Source organism: Pinus tabuliformis, chromosome 5_2, assembly GCF_031772625.1.
Source record: "Pinus tabuliformis cultivar Carrire ecotype Pingquan chromosome 5_2, CPIR1, whole genome shotgun sequence".
Taxonomy (NCBI): Eukaryota; Viridiplantae; Streptophyta; class Pinopsida; order Pinales; family Pinaceae; genus Pinus; species Pinus tabuliformis.
The window spans coordinates 889732382-889759669 of NC_142306.1; the positions used below are offsets into that span (position 1 = coordinate 889732382).

General features: G+C 39.7%; 1 protein-coding gene across 3 annotated transcripts in view; it reads right to left on the reverse strand.

Annotated features, from left to right (window-relative positions):
- The window catches only part of UGP3 (UDP-glucose pyrophosphorylase 3), a 216475-nt gene that overhangs the window by 150251 nt on the left and 38936 nt on the right, over nucleotides 1–27288 (reverse strand). For all 3 annotated transcript variants that reach the window (XM_089437166.1, XM_089437165.1, XM_089437167.1), the window contains exon 8: nucleotides 4360–4518. In XM_089437166.1, the coding sequence (XP_089293292.1) occupies nucleotides 4360–4518 (159 nt within the window). The remainder of the gene's footprint in view (nucleotides 1–4359; nucleotides 4519–27288) is intronic.

Below are 27288 nucleotides of genomic sequence, written 5' to 3' on the forward strand. Positions count from 1 at the left end.
TGAAGTTTTTGATATTGTAGGGTTTGCTTTGCTATGTTATGAAACCCTAGATATTTAGGGTTTGGTTGGGCCTATAAGCAAAACCTTTGTTATAAGATCCTAGGAATGAAGCCCTAGGTTTATATATTGTTGAAAAATGTGTAACTAGGTTCAGTCTTCATTAGTATGAAATGTATTCTTGTATATATAAAATGAAAAAGATATTATTATTATTATTATTGGAGCATGGGTTTCATGCTCAAGTTCTTTTATTTTATAGGTCAAGCACCCATTGAGTGCTTCTAGGGTTTGTCCTAGGTATAAGAGTCATTGTCATATATGGAAGACCCTATGGGCACATTGTAAATTGTAAAAGAAAATGTATTTTGTCATGAAGATGTCGAAATACTTCCAAGATCAAGTCGGCCTACATAAGCTGTCAAGTCAGCCTAAGTGAAGAGACATGTCCACCCTTAAAGGAAGCATATATATAAGAGGACTTTGTCCTCCATTTGGATAATTCACTCACTCATGTCTCATACGAAGGAGGAAGTAGTAGAAGGACGAACAAAGAAGTGTGCAAAAGAAGTCAAAGTGTTTTGGGTCTCTCTCTCTTTCTTCTGGGAATGTGAAGTTAGTGTTTCTGCACTGGTGAAGTCTAGAAGTTCGATTTTGGAAGAAGCAAGAGTTAGAAGGCAAGCGAAGGTCTCTTAGGGTTTCCTTATAGCCCTAAGACTCAAATCAAGGCAAGCGAGGTCAAGGGAAGAGCAGCAAGAAGGAGATCGAAGTCTCCTAGTGAAGCAACAACAGTTGCAGTAGTTGTTGGGGCAGAATTTCGGATTTACTGGGGAGGTCGAAGATATTGCAGCAGGAGGTCGAGGAAGACTTGATCTTGGAGGATACTTGTCTAAGTCTAGATCATGGTATTTTTCAATTGAAAGATCTAAGAGATAAGAAGAGATTTTACGAGCTTTCCCCTCAAGAGGAGAAGTTTTGGCCTTGGCTTGGAGCCTACATACTGCGTCATTGTTCTTACTGTTTTGGTAGTTGTTTGATGTATTGCATATTGAACTAACAAAGATCAAAGCTAATAAGTAAAAAGCTAACACAAACAGTTATCAAGTTAAGAGAATTAACATATACATTGCCCTACTGTATTCTCAACATATATGTGTCCGTGTGATTGAAATCTTAGCTTGGTCTAGGTCGGTATATGTTTAATGTATTAACATTACCTGACATATGTTATGCTTATGATTAATGATGAATTCCTAGATATGTGCGTTGACCTAATTATTGTTGGTCATGAGTCTTAGGGATTAATATGAGCCTTTGTCTGAGTTTGATATTCTAGGATGATGTTATTTGATAAATCTAGGGTTCTGAAACTAAACCCTAGTAGTAGTTAAATTCTCTAGTATGTGTGATATGACAATCTGAAATCTATGAATCTATATGGTGATTGTTGAAATAAGAAAATCTAGGGTTTGTAGCTAACCCTAGTGGATGTTAGTCATATTATTGATTGAGTTGTGATTGGTTGTTGAATGTTAAAAGCTTATATATGAAACCTTAGTAGGAAGTCTAACATATGAATTCTAGGAGTTGCTTTACAAGCCTTGATAAAATAGTCTAGGGTTTATGACAAAGTCCCTAGCAAAATGTTGAAGTGTATGTATCTCTTGTTTGGGTATCTGATATATATAAAGTTGAAATGCTTCCATGATTCTAATATGATTAACTTCATGTTTCTATAGTTTTGGTTATACTTGTTATCTAAGTTGTGGAGGTACACAATCTGCAAAATGGTGAAGATGATCGAACGAAAAAAAAAATGATGTGATAAGAATAACTCTGATAAGATGGATGGAAGCCACGAAAGATTCTCCGATTTCGAAAAGAATAAGTTGATTTACCTAGGTTAAGAAGGAGCCTATATAGAGAAAATCTCCCTGGTTGAGAGGGAGAATATAGTTTTGATTGGAGAACGAAGTCTGAAGAATATGTTGCTATATGAAAAGAAAAGTATTAAAGATTCAGTTGATAAGCCTAATCGTGTTTGAGAAGCAACATCAAGAAAACCCTAAAGGTTTGTGTTTATTTATGAATATGTAAAAGTATATTATTGATTGGGGTTGTGTTTGTACAGGTAAATCTCTCAAAGGTTTTGATAGCATGTTGGTTACCAATCAGTTTGATTGGGAGAGATTGGTTATCCTTGAACTACTAGATCAAGAAGTGTTGAGGCTTTGTGAGTGAAGCGTTTCCTGGGAGGACATCTGGCCAGCACTTTGTGTTGATGTCTAGGTCCCGAAGTTCGACAGGTGGTGTTGGACATAGAGCTCTAATTTTGGATACACACTTGGATCCCTGGGTTGATGGTTAACAAGTAAGCCCGATGGTACCTATAGAGGCTGAAAGCTTGAGTCCATCTTGGTCCCACTTAGATAGATTGCCCTGGTCAAGAATCTAGTCCATGGCATTGTGGTGCTTAAAGTTCTTCATGGTTCATATAGTTGAGATCTTCCTTGTACTTGTATATGATGAATACCTCCCTAGTTAAGTGAGAGTGTTGGAAAATGTAACTAGGTTCGGTCTTCATTAATGTATTTGAGTCATCATGTAATGTACTTGTCAAAAGAATAAAGAAATGAATTATTATTATTATTATTATTATTATTATGACTTATTAAAGCATGGGTTTCATGTTTGGGTCATCATGTTTTAAGTCAATTTCCCCATTGAGGACTTTTAGGATTTATTCTGAGTTAATAGAGTCATTGTTCTTTTAAAGAGACCCTTCTTAGGCTTTTGAATCATGTAAAAAGGTTAAGTATTGAGTCAAATATGACTTATGTTGCCTCCACACCAAGTCAGCCCTAAGATGATCAAGTCGACCTCAAAGAGGGCTATTCAACCTCACCAAAGGACTATAAATGATGCAGTTCGAATTTCAATTGAAGAACACTCACAACAAACAAGTTCGATATCTCTTGAAGTTGGGAAAAAGTGCGAAGCGGAGGAAAGAAGGCAAAAAGAGTGTGAGTTTGGTCTAGGAGAAGGAAGGAAAATCGAAGTTTTGGTGCATCTATCTCTATCTCTCTCTCGTGCCCTAGTTTGGAAGATCGAAGTTCTCTTGTTGATGTCATAGCTAGTTGTTGCATGTTGTTGCTACTATAGGTCAAAGTTGCTACTGTTGGATGTTGTTGCCTCAGGAAGTTGTATTGGGCCAAGATTGAAATTTCTAAGTGAAGATCAAAGTCCTTCAATGAAGAACGAAGTCTCCAAAGCAAGGTCAAAGTATCTGGGTCGAAGTAAGTGTTGCTACTGCTATTGCTACTGCCAGGTCAAGTAGGATCATCTACAAGAGAAGAAGAAGGTTGACTTGGTGTGGAGGAAAGTTTGTGTCAAGGTCTAGAGTCTTGGAATATCTCAAGAAAACTATTGAAGATAGAATTATTGACTGAGTTTTCCCCTAGAGAGGGGTTTTGCCCTGGTTGTAAGCCTATATCTGGTGTCCATTGATTTATGTGCTATTTCTTTGGTAATTGCTTGATGAACTAAGAGAAAGAAGATATAAAGAAACTTAATCAGAAATCAAGAACATCACAAATAGTTATCAAGTATAAAAAAATCTTTCTACCTTTCTGATCTTCTAACACTAGACAATGAAAAAAAAGACCTCAACAAAGGTCACACTGGACTAGGGGCAAGTGATAACCACCAAGGCAAAGCATGGGAACAAGTGTACAATCAAAAGCAGTCAATCATCCAACCTGTGATCTATACTAAAATTTCCTTAAACGTTAAATGAAAGCACTCGAATACAAAAATGCTTAATGTACCTCATATTTGATGACTCACTTTCATTAGAAGAGCAAGCTAGATGAAGAAAGCACTAACTGGAGCATGAATGAGAGGCATCTAAGGCTAGCTATCTATGGATCATGATAGGGCTGCTAGTTGGAAAGCTAAAACATCAAGAGAAAAATTGTCTCGTAAGGGTCACCCACATGGGCAGGTAACAATCTCATAGTTGCAAACTTCTTAGAACATGGCATCTAACTTGAGCAATGACATTTGCATCGCAGTTAGAAAGTGATCCACCTTGTGAGTTATTGTATTTGACAAGGTCTACAATCTGTGAGAATACATATTCTTTGCACATTTTTCTTTAGAATTTAAAAGAAAAAATTTAAAAAAAGATAAATAAATAAAGATACCACCTAGTAAAACTCAAGGAATATTATTTATGTATATGCTATGATTGCACCCACAATAATGAGAAGCATCCACTAGCATGTAATGTATCCCCTTCTAAGGGAAAACAGGAAGCGAAATCAACAGAAAAGAGTGGACAAGTTCTCATTGGCATTATACCTATGCTTCACACCAAGATAGTCCTCATAGATAATAGGCTTCCTCAGGTTCAAAATCATGCCTGGTAAAGATGCCACAGTTTTGCTTGATCCAATCCGTTCAACAGCAGGCAAGTCAACATAAAGAACATTGGTGTTGGCTGGATATTGTGCCTGCATGCTAGATGATACAGAAAACAAACATTATTAGAAGCATGTTGTATAACTCATCTATGTTACTCTGCAATACAAATTATGAAATTGACTGTTCCCAATCATTCATTCAAATGGTAAAACACCATTAAAGGTAGAAAATGTCTTGCCTTTGGTTCTAAGATCTCATCATTTTACTATACTTTTCTTCATTCCACTAGATCATTGTCACTTCTTTATTTTCTTAACACCATTCCCCCAAAAGAACAAAAGAAATGAAACAAAGTTCCAACCCAGCAAACCAGAAATTATTTCACACCAACTTCACAACAGAAGCAAATCCTCAGTAGGCTTTGTTGCCAATAAACAATATAGTTCCCATAAAAAGCAACTAGTCATTCAACAGGTAGCTCTTTAAGATGCTACATTTTCATGTTTTTCCATGCAGCCCGAACCCATAAAGAAGACTTGAGAAAGATATATGCATGTTCATGTCGATGCACTCCATGAAGGCATATTCTACTGAATCCTAAAAGGCATAACATTTTTTAACAAACAAGGACTACCATACTCATCACTTTCCAACACAAACATATTTCTTATTCATAAAATGAATTTACAGAAGTCTTTAAGGTTACATCCATAGTCACCAGGTTCGAGTTCGAGTTCGAGTTCGAGGACCATGAAATTCGAATAAAGTTCGGCAACTCAAATTTTGTCGATAAAATTCGACATATAGAAATTCGAAAAAAAAAATGTATATTAAAGATATATCATATGCATATGAGAAATGGTATGGAGTGAATTTTATCATGATTATCCTTATAATCAGACTATTAAATGCTTAATATCAAATTTTATATCAGAATAGATCAATTTTTCAATAGCTGCACTCACCAATTGTTAGCTCAAAACCAAATATCAGACCTTTATGACTGCTGCAACCACAGTTTGTTAGCCCACATACACATGCCAATAACAGATCAGCCTTATAGAGAAATAACTAGCAGAGCTAGGGAATGAAAATTTGGAGATTTGACCACAAAAAAGTGATGTTTAATGCTTGATACTTGGTGACCAACCCTTGCAAGGTCTGAAAAACGCCGAATTTCCCTTGAAAAACGCCGAATATGTTCGTTTTCCCTTGAAAAACGCCGAATTTCGAATTTAATGCTTCAAATTCGGCGTATCTGGTGACTAAGGTTACATCCCAGATGAGTGTTAAACAACAAAAATATGGAATAAGCATAAGCTAACCTTCAAAACAGAGTTTCAGGTATCTTTACTACAGTAAAACACCAGTTAAAAAAGTCTTGCCTTTGTTACTAAGACCTTATCATCTTACCATAATTTCCTTCGTTCCACTAGATCATTGTCAATTCATTAATTTTCTTAACACTATCATACCAAAAGGCCAAAAGAAATGAAAAAAAGGTTCAGACCCAGCAAACCAGAAATTGTTTCACACAAACATCACAACGGAAGCAAATCCTCAGCAGGCTTTGTAGCAATGCGGGAGCGAAGCGGAAGCGTTTTTTGGAAGCGGGGACGCCGAAGCATCATTTTCCAAAAATCTAGGAAGCGAAGCGTCCGCGGAAGTGTCTGCTATATATATATACATATTTTATATTTTTTTGCATTTATACTCAAAACAAACATCCCAAATACCAAATTAATTGTAGAAGACATGAAAACATGCATATTTTTGCATAAATCAAGATAGATATAACATCCATTGTACATTAATGATCTAGAATCTAGATTCTTCTCCTCTTGTCTAGCCTTTGCCTCTACCTCGATTGTCTAGGGATATTAGTCAACATTGCCCAATTTTGATCAAACTACCTAATTCAAGACTTAAAATATGGTAGAAAAAGCTTAACATGTTTGATCGATGATTTTGACTTGATTGAAAGGTAATTTTTTGCTAAGGGCGTGCTGCGTGACAAAGGAGTTCAACAATTAACACCACCAACACCAGGGTACATATAGGGCTTGGTGCTCTTGACTAAATGCTAATCGCATACCTTCATACTTGATATAATCTAATGAAATGCCACAATCCCATTGATCCTGAATACCTGAAAACTGTTAAATCTGCTGAATTTTGAATAGGATATGAAAATCTATTTTCTCCATATGAAGTCCAATGAGGCTGGAACCACTCTCAAACATCCTGAGTCATTTCATGGTAATGTTAAAAATTTAAGTAAAAGAATGAAAATGAAAAATAAAGGAGAATGTCACTTTTACTTTAAGAATTTAACATTACCATGAGGGAGCATCTGCTATATTTATATTTTTTTTGCCTTCATTCGTCACCCTAACCCAAGGTGGACCCACCCCCAACAAGCAAACTCACCTAAAATTTAAAAAAAAATTGAAAAAAAAACGATTTTCTAAACGCTTTTCCGGAAGCTTTTCTGGAAGCGTACGGAAGCGTCTGGGAAGCGTACGGAAGTGTCTGGGAAGCGTACGCTTCTTCCTCCGAAGCGCCACGCTTTCGACGCCCGAAGCGCCGTACGAAGCGCGCTTCGGCGCTTCCGTACAACGCTTCCAAATTTCCAGGAAGCGGCTAAAAAAGTCGAAGCGCCGCTTCTGGCCAAGCTTCCTAGGCGCTTCCGTACGGGACGCGCTTCGGGGCTTGGAACCGGGGGGGGGGCGCTTCGTGCAACACTGCTTTGTAGCCAATAAACAATATAGTTTCCATAAAGAGCAGCTATTCATTCAACAAGTAGCTCTTTAAGGTGTTGTATATTCATGTTTTTCTATGCAGCCTGAACCCACAAAGAAGACTTGAGAAAGATATATGCATATTCATATCGATGCACTATATAAAAGATATATTCTACTGAATCCTGCAAGGCATAACATTTTTTAACAAATAAGAATTAACATATTCATCAACTTCCAACCCACAAACAGATTTCTTATTTATGAAAATGATTTTACAGAAGTCTTGAAGGTTATAGCCCAGATCATAGTTTTAAAACTCAGACTCAGACTCGTAACCAGTCGAGGGTCAACTCCGACTCGGTATCGACTCGGCCTAGTTGGTTTCAATGACTCTGTCTTTGTAAAAAACACATTAAATATTTATTTTTTTATGAAAAAACATATTTTTAAAGATTTTCATTCATGTTTCTAAACTCAAAGCATTAGAATAATAGAGAGAAGACAACATATGATCAAAGTATGCTCATGAATATATCTATTATATTAAAATGGCACCATAACCAAGAAGCCTCTAAATGGCCTCTACAACAAAACATCACTAGTCACTACTGCTTGACAAGACAACATCATCTGCCTCGGACTTTGAATCAAAGTCAAACAAGAAAACCCATGGCTCCTCCTCTTCATTAAGATCTCCAACTGCAACTGTAGAAGTAGTAGCACTAGCACTAGTTGCACGGTGAGATAGACAAGTTATGCGCCTACATCGTAACTGAGTAGAGGAAGTGCTTGCAGCTAGAGGACTTGGGGTTGGTACTAGTGGATCTGCATTTAACTAAACAGTTTGTAATGCATCCAACTCCAAATCAAGATCACCATCAATATCCTCATTAGGGTCAAACTTTGTCGGTTGAGTCTCCACTAATAATCTGAGGATGGATCAATATATTCCAACACAATGGGATTTGCATTAGGTCTTTTGTTCAGCTATTGGTTGCATCTTAGCCAAAGGTTTAACTGGACGAAGACTAGATCATTTAACCATTTTTGTTCTAAACGGTTTCTCTTCTTCGTGTGAATCCTCTCAAAGACAAACCAATTGCGCTAACACCTAGAAGCACTACAAGTTTGACTCAAAATATGGATTGCAAACTTTCGCAATTGAGGACACTGGCTACCAAATGCCTCCCACCATTGTGCTGCAAAAAGCATAGTTGTGTAATGAGTTAGTTCAACAAATTATATCCAACTTTCAAATTACAAATAATTTACAAAATAAGAATTTGAAAATTGAAATTGTTTTTCTGACTCATATGCTTCCCTTGCAATCCTTACTAGGTTTTTGCCAAAGGTACCTGTGGCTCTACTAAAACAAGTGATTTATCAATGTATCTCCAGCTGCTCACTCTCATTAGGGACCATGCATTCAAGGCACTCAATCAATCCATCTCTCACCTCCCCAGTCAAATCTTCTCCCACAAAGCTTTATAATGATACATTGGGTTCAGAAAAAAACCCAGCTGCATGTATAGCACGATGGAGTTGATAGTTCCATCTTTGATCAATGATTTCCCAAATGGGCCCATACTTAGCTACTCTATCCTTGTATGTTGCCTTTATTTGCTCCTTTGCCTGATTCATAGCCTCATAAATGAAACCCATAGCCAATCTTTCCCCATCCACCAACTGTGAAGATTCGAGAAGCCCCGAATCACTACTGCAGCAATTGATTATATTTCTCCTACTGAATCAAGTTATTTACAGTATTATACAATAAACATCAAAATAAATACAATTGCAACCTTCACAACTCAAATAATATGCGGCAACAAGAATCTGGGCAAGAAAGAAATAACACACACAAGTGACACCATTGTTTTTGGACCAATATCCCCGGAAAAACCCAATGTGGGAAAACAGGTGCAACAGCTGAGGGTTTGTATTATTAAGGAGTAATTTCTGAGTACAATTCTTCAGATGCTCAAACTGGCAATCCTATACAGATATCTAAATGGACAAAAAAGTAGTGAGATGATCTCACCCTGTCACAAGAAAATCCGGCACTAATATGCGCTAGAGATGAGCCTCTACGTTGCCTCTACGCAGTACTGCGTCATACCGACGCAGTCACTATGTCACTGTTGCTAGGACTGCGTTGCACCTCCTCTGATCCTCTGATGGCTAGAAAATCAACCCTCTGTCTTCCCAGTCTCACACCCCGGCTCCAACACTAGATCCCGACTGTTCCTCAACAGAATTTTGGACTCCCTCTGAAGCTCTGCGCTGCCACAGCGTGGCCCTTCATCAGCCTCTCTAGACGTCTTTCTTCCCTCTCTGACTTGTACTCTCCGGATCAGGAAAACTTCTTCCGAAAACTATCCCTGCCCCTCACTGCAAGAAATCACCTCGATCACTTCTCGGCAATTGCTGCGTTGCTCTCTTCAGAAATCAATCTCTTGATCTCTCACTCGATGTGTCTTCCAAATGCCCATCATGTTGAAGAATCTAGGGCAAGGTAGTGTAGTGTGATTTTTCGTTACTTGATAACAATTTGTGGAGTATTTTTACTTTTCCTTATTAGCTTATTCTTCTTCTTATTATTAGTGCATATGTGTGTACTTCATCAAATTACTACCAAAACATAAAAACAAGAACACAAGGTGTTGGCTCTCTGTCAGGGTCAAAACCTCTCTTCTCTTGAGAGGAAAACCCTTTAGTGAATTTCTCTTATTGAAGATTCTATTGATCAATACCAAACCCTAGACGCTTGACTAGAATATCCTCCAAGCACAAGTCAAGCCCTTTCTTCTTTCTGCACTTTGTTCCCCGGCACATATCCTTCCTTCTTCCAGCACTTCGTCCTCCTCCTTCCGGCACTTCGTTCTTCTTTCAACTTGTTAGTAAACCTTGTTGCACTTGCTCTAGAGGAGATACCTTTGATGAGACCCTTTTCCTATGATGATTCCTTTCTTGTCTTCACCAATCAATGAACTTGTATGACTGTAATGGAAGGGTTGTTATGACAGCAGGGACAACCTCTTTACCTTCGCACGTGTGATTGTTTTCTTTGTGATTTAGACCTCTTCCTTCTTTGCTTGAGAGGGCTCCTTCTATGCTTGAGAAGGCTCCTTCTATGCTTGAGTGAGGGGCCTTATAGGCCTACTTAGATTGCCCAACCAATGATGTTATGTGACTGTGATGATAGTGTTGCAATGACCGCAGGAAGAGGCTCTGTTTCTCGCACATGTGACTGTTTTCTACCCTAGAAAACAGTCCTCTCAACTTCGGCCTAGACTCCTCCTTGTACGTTGCACTAGAGGCTCCCTTTCTTGTCACTTGATCACCCTTTTTCTTCCTCGTTTTCTGCACTAATTTCAGAGCTATGAATGTGTTCTATTTGAGTGGTGTAATGACCCTAATATATAGGTGTTTGCTCCTTCTTTTAGGCTGACTAGATAACTTGAGGCCGACTTGACTTTTATGCTTCGGATTTCTTCTTTTTAGGATGTCGTTGCTTGGAGGATGCTTGTGACTTTGCTTGGAGGTATTCTCTTTACCATAATACATATACATACAAGGTGTAACATGCCCTTAAGGCCTTCAACATTTCCTTTTGACTATTTGACTCACCTATAGCACTTTAACTAGTGTTAGACCTATTTCAATGAGCAAGAAACTCATTGACATATATTATAAAAATAATATTTCTTTACTTGAATAAGTACAAATATCAAAAGTAAATTTATGAAGACCGAACCTAGTTACATTTCCTTCAACACATCAAGCCTCTTATTATAATCTTCTCGTTGATTAACCAACGGCCCAGATTAGATTCTAATCAATGGCTCAAATCATTTTGGCTTGATCCTCGTCTTCTTCTAGAAGTTTCACCCTCTGTTTAATTAATACCCTTTAATTATTTTAATTTCCTAAGTTTAGACTTAAGTCATCCATTAGAAATAATTAATTATTTTAATAAAACCTTCTCTGGGTGGAATTTCCCACAACAATTTTTGTGTATTCTGGAATACATGTGTCCTAGCCTCCCTGCAAACTTTGAGGCTTAGAGCACATCCGATGCTACCAGAAATCAACACTCCCTCTTAGCGAGGAATGTGATCTAGTAATGCGACCTGCTGAAGCATTACCCTTCTCTGTAACATCTCCCTCTGCACTGCTGATGTCTGACATCACTGCCCACCAACTACTGCGCAAATGCTGCATTGGTGTTGCTGCTGGCCCTACCACTGCCAACATTGCATCTGCACAGCAACCCTCTCCTATTGTTGTTTCTACTGCAATAGAATGGAAAAGCATCCAAAATATTGAACCAAAGGTGTTCAGCGTGATGCATCTGCTGCTGAAGTTCTGACTGTTGCTAGTCTATGCATTGTCACTGAAGCCACTGTGTCGCTGACTCTGCTCTGTGCCAACTGCACTGCTACCAACACTAGCTTTACGTTGCTCAGACTCTGGCGCTCCTAACCACTGCAACTATCACCCTGACACTCCTCTGCACTAACTGACCCTGATCCATCCTGCTATTTCTAATATGGGCTCTTATAGCAAGGTATTGATCCAAGAGGTGGACTCCTCAAGGATCCTGCCCATCTGCAGTTCTTTCGAACTACAGTACTAGATCACCCCACCTCTCCCCTGGAGGTATCTGGGCAATCATGGCAAACTCCTCTTCCTCGATCTTTGCGGTTGTAACCTGCAGATCATTTTTCTCATCCTTGTCCTTCTTCTTGAGAGGACATTGCATAGCATAGTGACCAAATTCACCACGCCGGAAACATTTGATCTTTGAGACATCTTTCTTCTTCTTCTATTTCTCCTGCTATCCCTTTGATGCAAGGGTTGCATTCTCTTCCTCCTCCTTGGGCTTCGTCCCACTCTTTCTGTTGCCATCAAGTTTGCAATTGACTAAGTCTCCCCTGATCTCTTCCTACTGAAGAGCGGCCCACATTCCCACTCAATCCAGCAATCTCTCTATGCCCAGGATACTCTGGAAAAATACTTGCCATTCTTCTGAGGCTGAATTCAGGGCCAACCTCACCATTTCTATAGGCTAAGGTGTTGATCCTACAGCTGCCAACTGATCTCGAACTTCCTAAAGCTTTGATAGGAACGGATCAATGTGTTCCCCTTTCTCTATCCTTGTTGATCTTAACTTCTCCTCCAAGTACATCTTTTGTTGTTAAAAAAGATCCTTGATATAGCATAGTCAAGGCATCCCACATCTCTTTGGTCATCCCTTTGCCAACAATGTGACATACAACGTGATCCCTCACTCCATCGAGGATCAACCTCTTGGCCTTCGCCATCTTAGCCTTGTACATCTTGAGTGGATCTGCATCACCAGGTACAACTACCACACTATCGACATACATCTTCAGATCATGCTCATCAGGAAGGCATGAGATCCTAGCCTTCCAGATCACATAGTTGGATGCTCCATCCAACCAATCTTGATCTCTCAGCCCGTTAGCTGTAGCCTACCATCTCTACCAACAATATGTCGAACTGCCTCCTCTCTCCTGCTACTCAGCAAATGAGAAATCGAATTCCCTGGCTAGGAATTCTCTAAGGAGAAAATTCGCTTAAGTAGTGTTTCCTTCCCTATTCTAACGTCTCACTAGAAAATTGCTCTACGTTGAATCTTTTGTTGCATTGCTCCCTCTGCAGCTGACAAATCTCGATTTGGAAATCTTACCTCTTTGTCAACTCACTCAGAGAGAGATTTTCCTTGAGAATCTTGCCTTCGTGGCTTGGACTATGCAATCGCTCTGGGATTCAATCTGCTGCCTACGCAACACTTCGATCTCCCTCCTCTTCAGTGTTGGGCTCTTCCAATCTGCTCTCTTGCTTCACCTGTCCTCTAATACCATGTGAAGATTCGAGAATCCCCGAATCACTACTGCAGCAATTGATTATATTTCTCCTACTGAATCAAGTTATTTACAGTAGTATACGGTAAACATCGAAATAAATACAACTGCAGCCTTCACAACTTAAATAATATGTGGAAACAAGAATCTGAGCAAAAAAGAAATAACACACACAAGTGACACCGTTGTTTTTGGACCAATGTCCCTGGAAAAACCCAATGTGGAAAATTGGTGCAGCAATTGAGGGTTTGTATTATTAAGCAGTAATTTCTTAGTACAATTCTTCGGATGCCCAAAATAGCAATCCTATACAGAGATCTAACTGGACAAAAAAGTAGTCAGATGAACTCACCCTGTCACTGGAAAATCCGGCACTGATCTGCCTTAGAGATGAGCCTTTGCGCTACCTCTGCGCAATACTGCGACACACCATGCAGTCACTGCGTCACTGCTGCTGGGACTGTGTTGCACCTCCTCTGATCCTTTGCTGGCTGGAAATTTCAGCCCTCTGTCCTCCCGGTCCACACCCCAGCTCTAGCACTAGATCCCGACTGTTGCTCAACAGAATTTCAGACTCCCTCTAAAGCTCTGCGCTGCCACAACATAGTTGTGCATGGCCCTGTGTCAGCCTCTCTCGACGTCTTTCCGCCCTCTTTGCCTTATACTCTCTGGATCAGGAAAGCTTCCTCCGGAACTATCCTTGCTCCTCACTGCAAGAAATCACCTCGATCATTTCTAGGCAACTGCTGCACTGCTCTCTTCAGAAATTGATCTCTTCATCTCTCACTCGATGTATCTTCCAAATGCCCATCAAGCCTCTTCCTATAATCTTCTCATTGAGTAACCAACGGGCCCAAATTAGATTCTAATCAATGGCTGAAATCATTTTGGCTTGATCCTCATCTTCTTCTAGAAGTTCCACCCTCAATTTAATTAATACCCTTTAATTATTTTAATTTCCTAAGTTTAGACTTTGGCATCCATTAAAAATAATTAATTATTTTAATAAAACCTTCTCCGGGTGGAATTTCCCAAAACAATTTCTAGGTATTCTAGAATACATGTGCCCTAGCCTTCCTGCAAATTTTGAGGCTTAGAGCACATTCGATGCTACCAAAAATCAACACCAAGCGCAACATCTTAACTAGTGGCTCAACAACTTTCACACTCTATGCTACCTTTTTCCAAAATGTATCTTCATTAACTTTCTTTCTTACATCTTTGCCATCATGTTTGCAAGCCCATTAACATCCATTCCATTCATCACTGGAAAACATCTTCTGCAAGTTTCTATGTTGGTAAAGCATGGATTGCAATGTCAAAAAACGAGTTGCAAATCTAGTGATGGCAGGCCTAACAAGATCCTTTCCCCTTGTGTTTTCCCTCATCAGTTTCAAAATCCATGAGTGATTGTAGATATACTTTGTTGTGTTGTTGGCATGCTCTATAGTGTTCTTGATCCAATCTATTTTACCAATATTCTCAAGCATGAGGTCCAAAAGATGGTTTTGTTTTTCTCCTCTAACATTTTACCAGCAAAAAAATAGTTAGAGGCATTATCTGTGATGATATGAACATCATTAGCCACCCCCACCTCTTCAACAACCTCATCCAAAAGCTTAAACAACAAGTGTGCATCTTTCACCTTATCAAATGCATCCACTAATTTTAGAAATATGGTTCCCTGTGGGCAAAAGATAAGAAAATTTATAATGGTATAGTTCTTTTGATCAATCCATCCATCTGACATGATGTTACATCCTGTTTTCACCCATGAACTTTTGAAATCTTTCAAATATTCCTCAATGGACATAACCTCTTTTTGCAAAAGCAATGCCCTTACCAGCAACAAATATGGCATCAAACATAGGTTCATAATACAGTGAATGGGCAGCATTGAAGGGGCTATCAACATCATACCACCATCTAGCTATGTAATCACAGGCAGATTCTCTCAATTCTTTCTTCCAATGGTCATCTAAAGTAGCCTGGATTTGACTTATATTAGCTTGAGGACCATGTGCACTGTCAAAGGGAGAGGAGGGTGAGAAATAAATTTTGATATCACCCTTCTTTTCAATTTTACCCTTGCCCTTTTCTTGAATAGAGTCCAAAGAGGGAGGAACATAGCGAAAGGGGTTGGATGCATCAGTACAAGAGGTAGATGAAGAGCCCTCATAATCAAAATTGAGGTTGGCAACAATCATGTGTTTTAGACTCCTCTTCTTCCTTATTTCAGCCTCTATTTCTTTTTGCCTAACTTTTCCTTCCTCAAACTTCTCAAAATTTTCTAGCAACTCCTTCCTAATTTCCCCAATCTACTCTGTTAGTGTTGCACATGGGACAATTTGGCCTCTAATAGCAGCCAAGTATTGTTTTAGCCTTTGAATGCCCCTCCACCTCCCTTAATTCTTTCATGACAAAATTTGCAATACATTTGATTGTCAATCATCTCAGCATATGCCCAAGCAGCATCTTTCACTCTAGAAGCCACTTTCTAATATTTGGAATTGGAAATGAGAGGACAAAAGTCTGAAAATGAAAAGAAAGAAAAAAATGACTCTTCATTTCTTCTAGAAAAATTACTCTTTTCAATTTCTGGATTTGCATTAAAAAAATAGGCAGATTTGAGAAGTGAAAAAAAAATACATGTAGCCTGCTCAATGTTGCTCCAAAAACCAACTCTTCAACGCTGCTCCAAAATGTTGTTCCAATGATTGCCCAAGAACCTCCTCACTGCTGCTACAAAAACCTACTCCAACTCCTCACAAATGCTCACACAAATGCAATGAGATAGTTGTGAGGAGATGTGAGGGGGTTGGGTCACTTTTATAGGCTTGGGAGAGGGGTAGGGGCATTAGGGAAAAAATGCCAATTTGTATTTTGCCTTACCGCCTTTTTCTCCCACCGCCCAGGCTAACCAGTTTAAGTCGGTCTCAACCGAGCCAGCTGGTTCAGTAACAGACCGGCCGTCGGACCAGTGATTTGACCGAACCAGCGCGGACAAGGGTTTGGCTCGGTCTACCAAGGCGAATTCGAGTCAGATCAGCCTAGTTTTAAAACTATGGCCGAGATTAGTGATAACTAACAAAAATATTGAAGAAGCATAATTTAACCTTCAAAACAGAGTTTAAGTATCTTTAATAGAAAATTGGGTACTTTGATCTAAGTTGGAATATTAAACAGTGTTTTAAAAATCTTGGCACATCTTAGTGTGAGGCTTGCCAATCCCATCAAAACAATTAAAGTAAATATCAAATTATCAAGATCAAATAGATATTAATTGTGAAAATTCATTGAAATATAGCCACTGGAATTAATTCTCCAAACTAATTATCAGTTTATTAATTTTCTGATTAATATCGAATTAATCACACTACAACTTCTTCACAAAATAACATAAACATTGTGGAAATAAAAATGTTGGAAACTGAGAAATGCTAGCACACACATAAAAATTGACACACTTATTTTTGGACAAATGTCCCTAGAAAAACCCAATGTGGGAAAACCAATGCAGCAACTGAGGGTTTTATTATGATGCCGCAGTGAGAAATTTTGAGTACAACTGGATGCCCAAAACTAGCGATCCTCTACGACATAAACTGACCACAAAAAATTAGTGAGACAAATTATGCCTCACTCGACACTGATCTAGCTCTGAAACTGGCACCAACTGGAGTCCACAAAACCCCTTACATAAACAATATTGACCTTTTACAAAGTGTAAAATGACTTCATTACATGACAATGACTCTATCATTTTATGACTACATGACAAATAATTCCTAAAGACTCTCAATGGGAGTCTTGACTTAAAAACAAAATCTCTTGCTCATGAAACCCATGAAGCAAGTCAATACAATAATTTTATTTTTCTTCTTTACATCTCATTACATAAAATCATAATTACATGTCATTATGAAGACCGAACCTAGTTACACTTTTCAACACTCCCTCTTAACTAGGGAGGTATTCATAATGGTACTTGGACTTTCTCAATATGAAGAATTTCTCATAAGAAGAATTTGGATTGGTAACTAATTTGTATAGCATCATATCAACCAGCATTGTTACATAGCAAGGCCTTGACTAACAGCTCCTTATCTCCACAAGATCTGAGCTCAATGCTAGCGAGACCAATGATTTATAAACACCCTCATCATTGTCTCTCTCGAAACATACCCCACCTGGGTTCTCTCAGGGTATGTTCCATGAGGACTATTCTTATCTTCGACTCCCCAACCCTCAAAGAATATCGGTCCTCCGCGACTACCCTTGCATTGGATGCCCTATCTCATCCCCAAACAATATCGAATGCCAAATGATTACCCAATCATCTATTCTGTCTTCCCAGGTGAAGACCAGAATGTCATGTCTATCTCTCCCTCTCACATAGGGAGGACATATTCCAATAAGGAATGTACTCATTCCTACCAAAAAGGAATGTACCTAAGCTCCCTCTTGGCCTAGGAATTTCCAAGTTTCTTCCAAGTAAGAAACTTCACTTCAGGCTCCCTCTTAACTAGGGACATACAGCAGCTCCTCATGTGAAACAACCAGCTGCCTAAAGAACTCCTCTTTTCTTCGATGTCAACAATTTATTTTTTCATGGAGTCTTCATCTTTTCGGTCACCTTCATAGGGCACAGACGATCCATCACTTTCATCCATGAGTTAGTCATGTCCTCATCTCATCAGAAAGTGATCCATCAGATTTTTCATCTGGCCTTTGCTTTATGTCATTCTGCCTTCATGCCATATTTTCTGGAAGGATCTTACATCCTTCAATATGTTCCTCTTGGAAGTCATCCATAGATCTTCCCTTAGGCAATCCTACATAAGACCATCCAGATATTAGTTCAAAAATAAGAAATGAACACTTAAATCAAAATTACCTTTTGTGATGGTCTTTCATCACGACATCTTCCTGTAGGTATCAACATCCTGCATGCAAATTGACACATTTCCCAAAGCTTTTCAATGTCAAGGGTCTCTATCTTTACCCGACTCCTATCAGAGTCTTCATATCTTTCTGGGAGATATTCTAGTAAACTCTTCTTGGACTTCAGATGTTGAATACCTTTTACCTTTGTTGCATAATATCATGATCTCTTCCTTTCTTTTCACACTTTATTCCCAGGAGCTTCCAATCAAAGTTCTTTAATTGTAGTCAACTTCCTCATGATTCATATGAGAACATATTACGTTGATTTCATCTAGTGTGACTTATGCTTTTCTGCAATCTTTCAGAGGAGGAGATCCCTTATTCTCTTGATCATATTTCCCAAGATGGAAATAATGATCCATATTATCTGCAACCATACGAGATGCCTTTCATCATATCCTATGTAAGCATACATACCTCATCTTTCTTTTCAGTCATCCAGACTTCCTGTAGCAGCTTTATTTGAACGAAAGAACTTCATCCTTTAAGCTCGATTTCTTGTTGTGTCATCATACCAACATCCCTTGAATCCCACGAGTTGGAATTCCTGATGAAATTTCTTGCTTTCTTTCTAGATCGATGAATCCTGTGATGAGGATTCCATCAGAGAAACTTTGAGGATCTTTCATATCCTCACCCATCAAATGTTTTCTTTGTTGACTATTGTATGATGATCTCAATCGATGATGACCTCTACTTCTTTCTATAAGTATTACTTGAGGTTTCAATGAGGTTTCCAAGAGCTCTCATTCTTTGTAAGTAATAGACATCCTTTATGATTTCTATGTCACGAGCTCTTACTTCTAATGCTTCTGTCACGATGCTATTTTCTAATCTGATGCATCCTATCTTATATACATTGTTTCCTATCTATAATTTACAAGTGAAAAGTACCTTATAATGAAGAAGATCATCTCAGTCATAATAGATATCTTTTACTTCTTCATTCTTCACTTCTTTGACTCAGGCTCTTTCACTTCTTCAGTAATGTGGGCTTCTTCCCTATTCCTCTTGTCCTTACTACATTTAGGGCAATCTCTTCTATAGTGCGCAAGTTCTTGACATCCATAGCATCTTACCTTATCCATGTTCCTTCTTTTCTTTTGAGGACCAAACTTTCCAAATTTCCCTTTCTTTCTTGCCATAGCAGCGTATGCTTGATTCTGCTCATTTGGTCCGACATCAACCTTTGCCTTCAGTCTAGTTTCTTCGATCTTACAAAATGACCATAGATCTTGAAATGGAGTAGTCCCTTTCTTCCCATATAAACTTGACGTGAAGTTACCCCATTCTTCCAGTAGTGCATTCAGTACCAGAGGTCATCTCTCTATCAGACATGACTTTTCCTAGCTCTTGTAGTTGATCTTGAATTTCTGATATCCTCATAAAGTATGAGGCTTTTCCATCTTCCCTGGATATCTTCAGTTTGTAGAGTTCTTGCCTTAATGAGATTACTTCTCCTGCAGTACTTACAGAAAAAAACTCTACCAATTTGTCATCTATAGCTTTTGCAGTCTCCATCTTAGATACATATGGGATTAGAGAGTTTTTTATAGATTCTATAAGAATCCTCTAGGCTCTCACTTCTCCCTTCATGAATCTAGCATGTGCTTGAGTATCTTCCTTTGGAGGTTGGGTTATTGATCCCTTTAAGTGATCCATGACCTCATTCTCAATAAGATTTAGGTCTGTTCTTTTCTTCCATGCAAGGAAATTTGCAGCTCCGACCAATTTATTGCTTTTCTTGCAAAAAGACATTTTGTTATTATCAAATATAGTCATAGACTTACTTGAGAGATTGATGCTTGCTTCCTCCTTAATCTTGATGTTGATAGAGGATTTGCTTCTTGAGAGATTGATAAGAGAGAGCTTGATTCACGACCCTTCTTGAATGATTTAATCTACCTTCTTTCTTGAAGATGGTTTCAAGACTCTTGTTGGTGTAGATTTCTTCAATCTAGGGTTTTGAAGATCTTGTCCTAGGTAGCCCTTAAGTCTGCTATGATCCTTCTTCGATGCTTGATTGGATGGCTTGGAGTTTTTCGACTTGTTTTGACCCTTTTATTGAGCTCAATTCTCGTGTGTCAACTTGCTTTGAATGCACCTTTCTGACTTCAGCACCTAAGCTCTGAAACCATGTTGAGAAATCTAGGGCATTGAATAGTTAAAAGATTTTTCTGCTTGATACTTGCTTGTGATATAATTTTACTTCTTAGCTTATAGTCTTTTCTTCGTTATGTTATTATTGTTTTCTTTTCATCAAGACAATTACCAATATGCAAAATAAACGACAAGTGACACAGTATGTAGGCTTGTCAGCCAGGGCCAAAACCCCTCACCTCTTTAGAGGAAAACCCGATCAAAATTCTTCTTCTAGATCTTCAATTGACGAGTACCAAGACCATGACACCTTGACTCTAGTATCCTCCCAAGAACCTTGTCACTATCCTTGATGCTTTGCCTCTTCCCTTCAACTTCCTTTCTTGATCTAGAACTGCTCTCCTCGGCTCCTCCTAGAGAAACTCGGTCTCTATCCTTCACACTACTACTTCTCGACTTCTAGAGAAACTCGGTCTCTATGATTTCACTGGCTTCCTCTAGAGAATTTCGATCTCTAGATCTCTATCTTTGGTTACCAAGTATCCAGCAGAATCCTTCCTTCATTGTCCCAGAAGAAACCTCCTTGGTTGCGCCAAAAGAAACTTCTTCGTTGCCCCAGAAGAATCTTTTCTTCGCTGCCCTAGAAGAAACTCTTCTTCGTTGATCCAGAAGAAACCTTCTTTGTTATGACCAAAAGAGTTCTCCTTCGCTAGTCCAAAAAAACCTATCTTCACACTGCCCAGAAGAAACCTACCTTCGCTTGCCCTTCTTCACCTCTTCTTCGCACTTTTCTTGTTCTCTTCTTCGCACTTCTGTTTCCTTTCTACTTCGCACTTTTGTTGGTCGATCAAGTCGGCTTGCTTGCCTTCAAGTGAGGCCGAGTTAGGCTTTATATACACTTTCCCTCATGTCCTTTAGGCCGACATGATTACTTGTAGTTACGCCGACTTCATATAGCATGTTCTTCCATCGTTGTAGGCCAACATGATTACTTGTAGTTACGCCGACTTCATCTAGCATGTTCTTCCATCGTTGTAGGCTAACTTGAAGAGGATAAGTGACAAAGTCTTGGAGGATACTTTACATAGTCAAGATAGACCTTTTACAAAGTGTAACATGGCTTCATTACATGACAATGACTCTATCATTTTATGACTAGATGACAAATAATTCCTAAAGACTCTCAATGGGAGTCTTAACTCAAAAACAAAATCTCTTGCTCATGAAACCCATGAAGCAAGTTAATGCAATAATTTTATTTTTCTATTTTACATCTCATTAAATAAAATCATAATTACATGTCATTATGAAGACCGAACCTAGTTACACTTTTCAACAGGTTCAAGCAGGAACTATGTTGATTTGGGGTAGCATCGGATGTGCTCTAGCCACGAAAATTGGTGGAGAGGCTAAGGCACATGAGATCTCCAATACCCAAAAAGGGTTTGGGCAAATTCTAAACAGTTTGAGAGATATTAAAATAATTAATATTTTTAATGGAGTCCCTAAGTCTAAACTTAGGGAAATTAAAATATTAATGTGAATTAATATAAAACCATTTTAGAATGGTCCAAAAGACATGGATCAAGCCAGATCTAATCTTAGTCGTCGATTAGGGACTTAATCTCGGTCGTTGATTTGTCAACGAGAAAAGTATAAGAGGAGGCTTGAGGGTCACTTGGAGAATACACCAGAGTGATCAGTCATTCTATTCTCTAGAGCGGGGTTTGCTAAGAGAGATAGAATCAATGATCAGTTGCAGTGAGTACGAGGCAGAGAGGCAAGGACAATGCCGAGAGACCAGCGCAGAAGCCGAGAGAGGCAGACGCAGAGCTAGAGGGAGCCAAGCAAAGGCAGCAGAGACTGCGCAGAGCCAGAAGGGGCCTGCGTAATCCATGCAGAGGCTGCAGGAGTGACCAGGGAGCCAGAGAGGCTGCGCAGAGCCTCAGTAGGCTGACGCAAAGGCCAGCAGGGCTAACGCTAAGCTTCAAATTGTGCTGAAGAGGGATTTCATGGAACAGGCTTTCCGAATACCTGTTTCCGAAGAGAGGTATTGCTGCCAGATTTTTTTATCTCTGTCACGTTAGACGGTTTCGCACCCAGTGTACTCAGAAAAGAAATGCTTAATAACAAAACCCTCAGATAGCTACACAGGTTTTCCCACATTGGGTTTTTCCGAGGACATTAGTCCAAAAATAACGGTGTCATTTGTGTGCTTGTTTTTGTTTCCTTCAGTTGATGATCTGTAATGTGTTGAGCATGCACTTGTATTTATTTTCAGTGTTTACATGGTAAATAACTTGTTAATTGACAGAATAAGTAGGTAGGAATAAATCAATAAAGTGCATGGAGGGTTTCTAACTGTTAGACTTAGAAACTGCAACATGGTATCTGGTTGCAGATCACAGGAGAACTGAGGACATCAGCAGAGCAGAGTAGCAGCAGTAAAAAACAGTTGTCCCTAGTGACAGAAGTTGTTCCTAGCAGCAAAGCAGCAAGGAAGGGGTGATGCAGTGCTTGCGCCATCAAGTTCGATCCAAGAAGAGGCTGCGCAGAGGCTAAAGGAGGCAAGGACAGGCTCACGCAGAGCCACACAGAGGCCAGGAGGGCTGACGCAGTTGGCTAAGAGAGCTAGTTTGCTGGTGTCGGGACTGCACAGAGCCTAGGAGCTCTCACCTTCAGGTTGTTGGGGTTTAGGAGGTTGTGGGTAAGTTGCAGAGTGGAGCTGGTGGGGTACTGTAGTCAGAACAGTCCCTAACAGGGCAAGGCCAAGGAGGAGGGAGTTGCTACCGAGGATTTCTAGCCGAGAAATCCAGATCAGTGGTGTAGTTACACAGACGATCAGAGTAGGGGGCATCTCGACATCAGCAAAAGGGTTTCCAAGAGGGAAATCAAGGCTCAGAGGGAGTCACATCGAGAACTTCTAGAAGGGAAGTAGAAGAGCAGCATGGCACTACACGGAGTAAGAGACCAGGACAAACTGAACGGAGCCTCAAACTTCGCAGTCTGGAAAGCCAGAATCTTATCCATACTTGACAGAAATCGTGTCAAGCACTTTGCCTTGAGGACGATAGCGATCCCAATTGACCCAGCTGATAACGACAAGTATGAGGAGGCAATGACGAGGGCCAAGAGCATCATCCTTGACGAGGTCAAAAACCATGTAGTACCACACATTATCGAGAAGGAAACGGCAAATGAGATGTGGGAGGCCCTAAAGAAATTGTACCAGCATACTTCTGTGCAGAGAAGGATGTTACTAGAAAATCAATTGCGGTCATACCAGATGAAGAAGGGAGAACCGATCGACACCTTCCTCGGTCGACTGAATGAGATCCGGGATCAACTGACTTCCATAGGAGCCATGCTAAATCAGGAATTGATGGTGAGAACAGCCTTGAACGTAGTCTCAAAAGACTGGGAGGTATTTGTCCAGAGTATACTGGGCAGAGCGACCCTTCCACATTGGGAGGAAATGTGGGCGGCTCTTTGCCAAGAAGAGATCAGAAGGCTAAGCAAGACAGGAAGCAGCAGCAAGGGGATCAAAGTCAAGCAGGAGGAGGAGGATGTTGCCCTAGCATCTGAGGGAAAGCAAGAGAAACGGAAGAAGAAGGACCTCTCCAAGATCAAATGCTTCCACTGTGGGGAGTTGGGTCATTATGCGACCCAGTGTCCAAGGAAGAAGAACAAGGGAGAGGCCTCCGAGACCAAGGCAGCGCCAACAAGGGCAGAGAAGGAAGTGGAGACAGACGATGACTATGCCATGAGTGCACACACACCACTTGAGCAGAAGTGGGGAGACATCAAGCTGTAGTCAGACGGACTATAGGCGATGAGGGGCAGGATCCTCGAGGTACCCAACCTCTTGGATTAGACCATGCTACGGAGCCCCGAAGAGGAGTAGCAGGACTGGCAAATGTGGGTAGAGACGAATGCGGATAAAGCGGCAAAGAGAGCTACAGTGCAAGCTTCCCAGGACAGCGCGAGGCTAGCAGGCTGCAACGGTGCGAGAGGCACGGGAGTGTTGCACTAGTGCAGGATGGCACAAAGAGGTGTGCAACAGTGCGAGATGCACAGAGCTGTTGCAGCAGCGCAGAGGTCAAAGAGGGAGCACTTGTCAGCAGCAGAGGGAGCTTCAGCATCAGGAGTACTCTAGCCTGACAAAGAAGTCAGAGTTGGGAGATCAGTTACTTACTTCTCAGTAACTAAGTTGCAGTGCAGCAGTTAGCAGTGGCAGTGCTATGGGCAGCATGATGAGAGGAGATGCAATGCAGACGCAGCAGTGGGTGGCAGGGCCATGGGCAGTAGCATGAATGTAGAGGGACTTGTCGTACAGATGCAACAATGGCAGTGGCAAAGCTATGGGCAGCAGTACAAGGGATGTTGGGCAAGGAGGCTTAGCATCAGCATAGGGACCGATGCCGAATGATCAGGGTAATACTTAGTGAGGAGTATTACTAGAGCACAGTCCTCGCTAAGAGGGAGTGTTGATTTGGGGTAGCATCGGATGTGCTCTAGCCACGAAAATTGGTGGAGAGGCTAAGGCACATGAGATCTCCAATACCCAGAAAGGATTTGAGCAGATTCTAAACAGTTTGGGAGATATTAAAATAATTAATATTTTTAATGGAGTCCCTAAGTCTAAACTTAGGGAAATTAAAATATTAATGTGAATTAATATAAAATTGTGTTAGAATGGTCCAAAAGACATGGATCAAGACATATCTAATCTTAGCCGTCGATTAGGGACTTAATCTCGGCCGTTGATTTGTCAACGAGAAAAGTATAAGAGGAGGCTTGAGGGTCACTTGGAGAATACACCAGAGTGATCAGTCATTATATTCTCTAGAGCAGGGTTTGCTAAGAGAGATAGAATCAGTGATCAGTTGCAGCGAGGGGCAGTGAGTACGAGGCAGAGAGGTAGGGACAGTGTCGAGAGACCAGTGCAGAAGCAGAGAGAGGCAGACGTAGAGCCAGAGGAAGCCACGCAGAGGCAACAGACACTGCGCAGAGCCAGAGGAAGCCACGCAAAGGCAACAGAGGCTGTGCAGAGCCAAAAGGGGCCTGCGTCATCCACGTAGAGGCTGCAGGAGTGACGCAAGGAGCAAGAGAGGCTGCGCATAGCCTTAATAGGCTGACGCAGAGGCTAGCAAGGTTGATGCTAGGCTTCAGATTGTGTTGGAGAGGGATTTCGTGGAGCAGGCTTTCCAAATACCTGTTTCCGAAGAGAGGTATTGCTGCCAGATTTTTTATCTCTGTCGGGTTAGCCAATTTGGCACCTAGTGTACTCTAGAAAAGAGTTGCTTAATAATAAAACCCTCAGATAGCTGCATCGGCTTTCCTGCATTGGGCTTTTCCAAGGACAGTAGTCCAAAAATAATGGTGTCATTTGTGTGCTTGTTTCTGTTTCCTTCAGTTGATGATCTGTAATGTGTTAAGCATGCACTTGTATTTATTTTCAGTATTTGCATGGTAAATAACTTGTTAATTAATAGAACAAGTAGGTAGGAATAAATCAGTAAAGTGGATGGAGGGTTTCTAACCATTAGACTTATAAACTGCAACAAACTACTTCAAACGCCTAGCTCGAGGAGATAAAGATTCAAACAAGAACTTGCTTCAAATGCTCAAAACCTGATTGATAAGATTTTCTACATAGACTTGAAGATTTTGTTAGATCTGATAGGGGTGAGTCACACAGTGAAAAGAAGCTCTAGTGATTCAAACAAGAATCCACTAGATCTAGCAATTCAACAATGTTTTCATCCCAGATATAGGTGCAAACAAGCAACTATAAATCCAAATGGCTAGAAAATTTAACAAATTAAAGCATAAAGTAGAAATTTAAAGCATCATCAGATTAAATTTACCACAACAAGTTGAAGAGATACACCATAATATCACCCCCAATGACTTTTGCTTTTTATTGATCAAAGAAAATAATGTTACAAAGCTTCCAGAGCCGGATGAACCATCCAAAGATGATTACAATGAGGAGCTTCGGGCTCAATTTATAGAAAAATAGAGAGTTCTAGATCCCCCTCCAAGTGGAAAACGACTAGGTCCAAGAAGTTGCACAATTTTGACTTGATCCTGGAGAATAATGGCTAGTTGTTGCTTGATCCATGCCAAAATTAAATCTCGTCCCTTGATCTTGATGAAGAAATTCGAATTCCATAATAATTCCCTTTTTTCCTGGTCCAAAAAATATTATTTTGACCTTTTTTCCTCAAAAAATCATTTTTGACTTAATCACCTTGGTCCATAAGCTCATTTTTTGTTAAAAATTTGATTTTTCCCTTGATGAAGGACCTTGAAAATTTGACTTCTTTTGGACCCACGAATTTTCTTCAACTAACTGGACTCAGAAAAAAATAATTACTTTTTGTCCCCAAATAATTTCTTGTCATTTTTATGCCTTCGAATTAGGTTTGTCAATTTTACTATTCCTTGGAAATGACCACATTCTCCAAAAAATCGTTTTTCCACTTGGAGAGAATTTTATTTTCTCTCAATTTTAATTTTTTGACCATTTTCTCGCTAATTTTTTGTCGTTTTTTGCCAGAAACCCAAAAGTAAAAATAATTTGAGGGGATAGACATAATTTCAACCCTCAAAAGGTGTCTAGACACTAAGTTGAGGTGTAGAGGTTTTAATTATGAGTACTCTACCCCCTTCAACTTTCACAATCATTTGATTTTACAATTTACATCCAAATTATTAAATTTCCTAACCAACTAAAAATTTAATAAGTAAGAATAGATACTTAGACTCAACCAAATTCTGCGAGACTCAAGACATAATCTAGTATGATGAAAATACATAGACTCAATACTCTAGGACTTACTTAAGACATCACCCCTAGCTTTGGGGGTATATTTGGGAGAAAAACTCTATTATTATTTCGTGTTTAGAAACACAAAATTATTAACAGGGTTAAAAAGCTCCCTAGGATGAAACTCGTTAACAAAAATATTTTTGCTTACCTAGGTATTTTACATGGCTTTATAGACATACTAGAATCATTTTTAGAATAGCCCACCAAGATACAGAATTTGGAGTTACAACTTTGATAAATTGATGAATGATGATGATGAATTATGGATATATGATTGCTTGAACATGATGGAATTCCTTTGAAAAAAGGTGTATTGCTATAGGGTAGTTGACACAAAGTGGTCAAC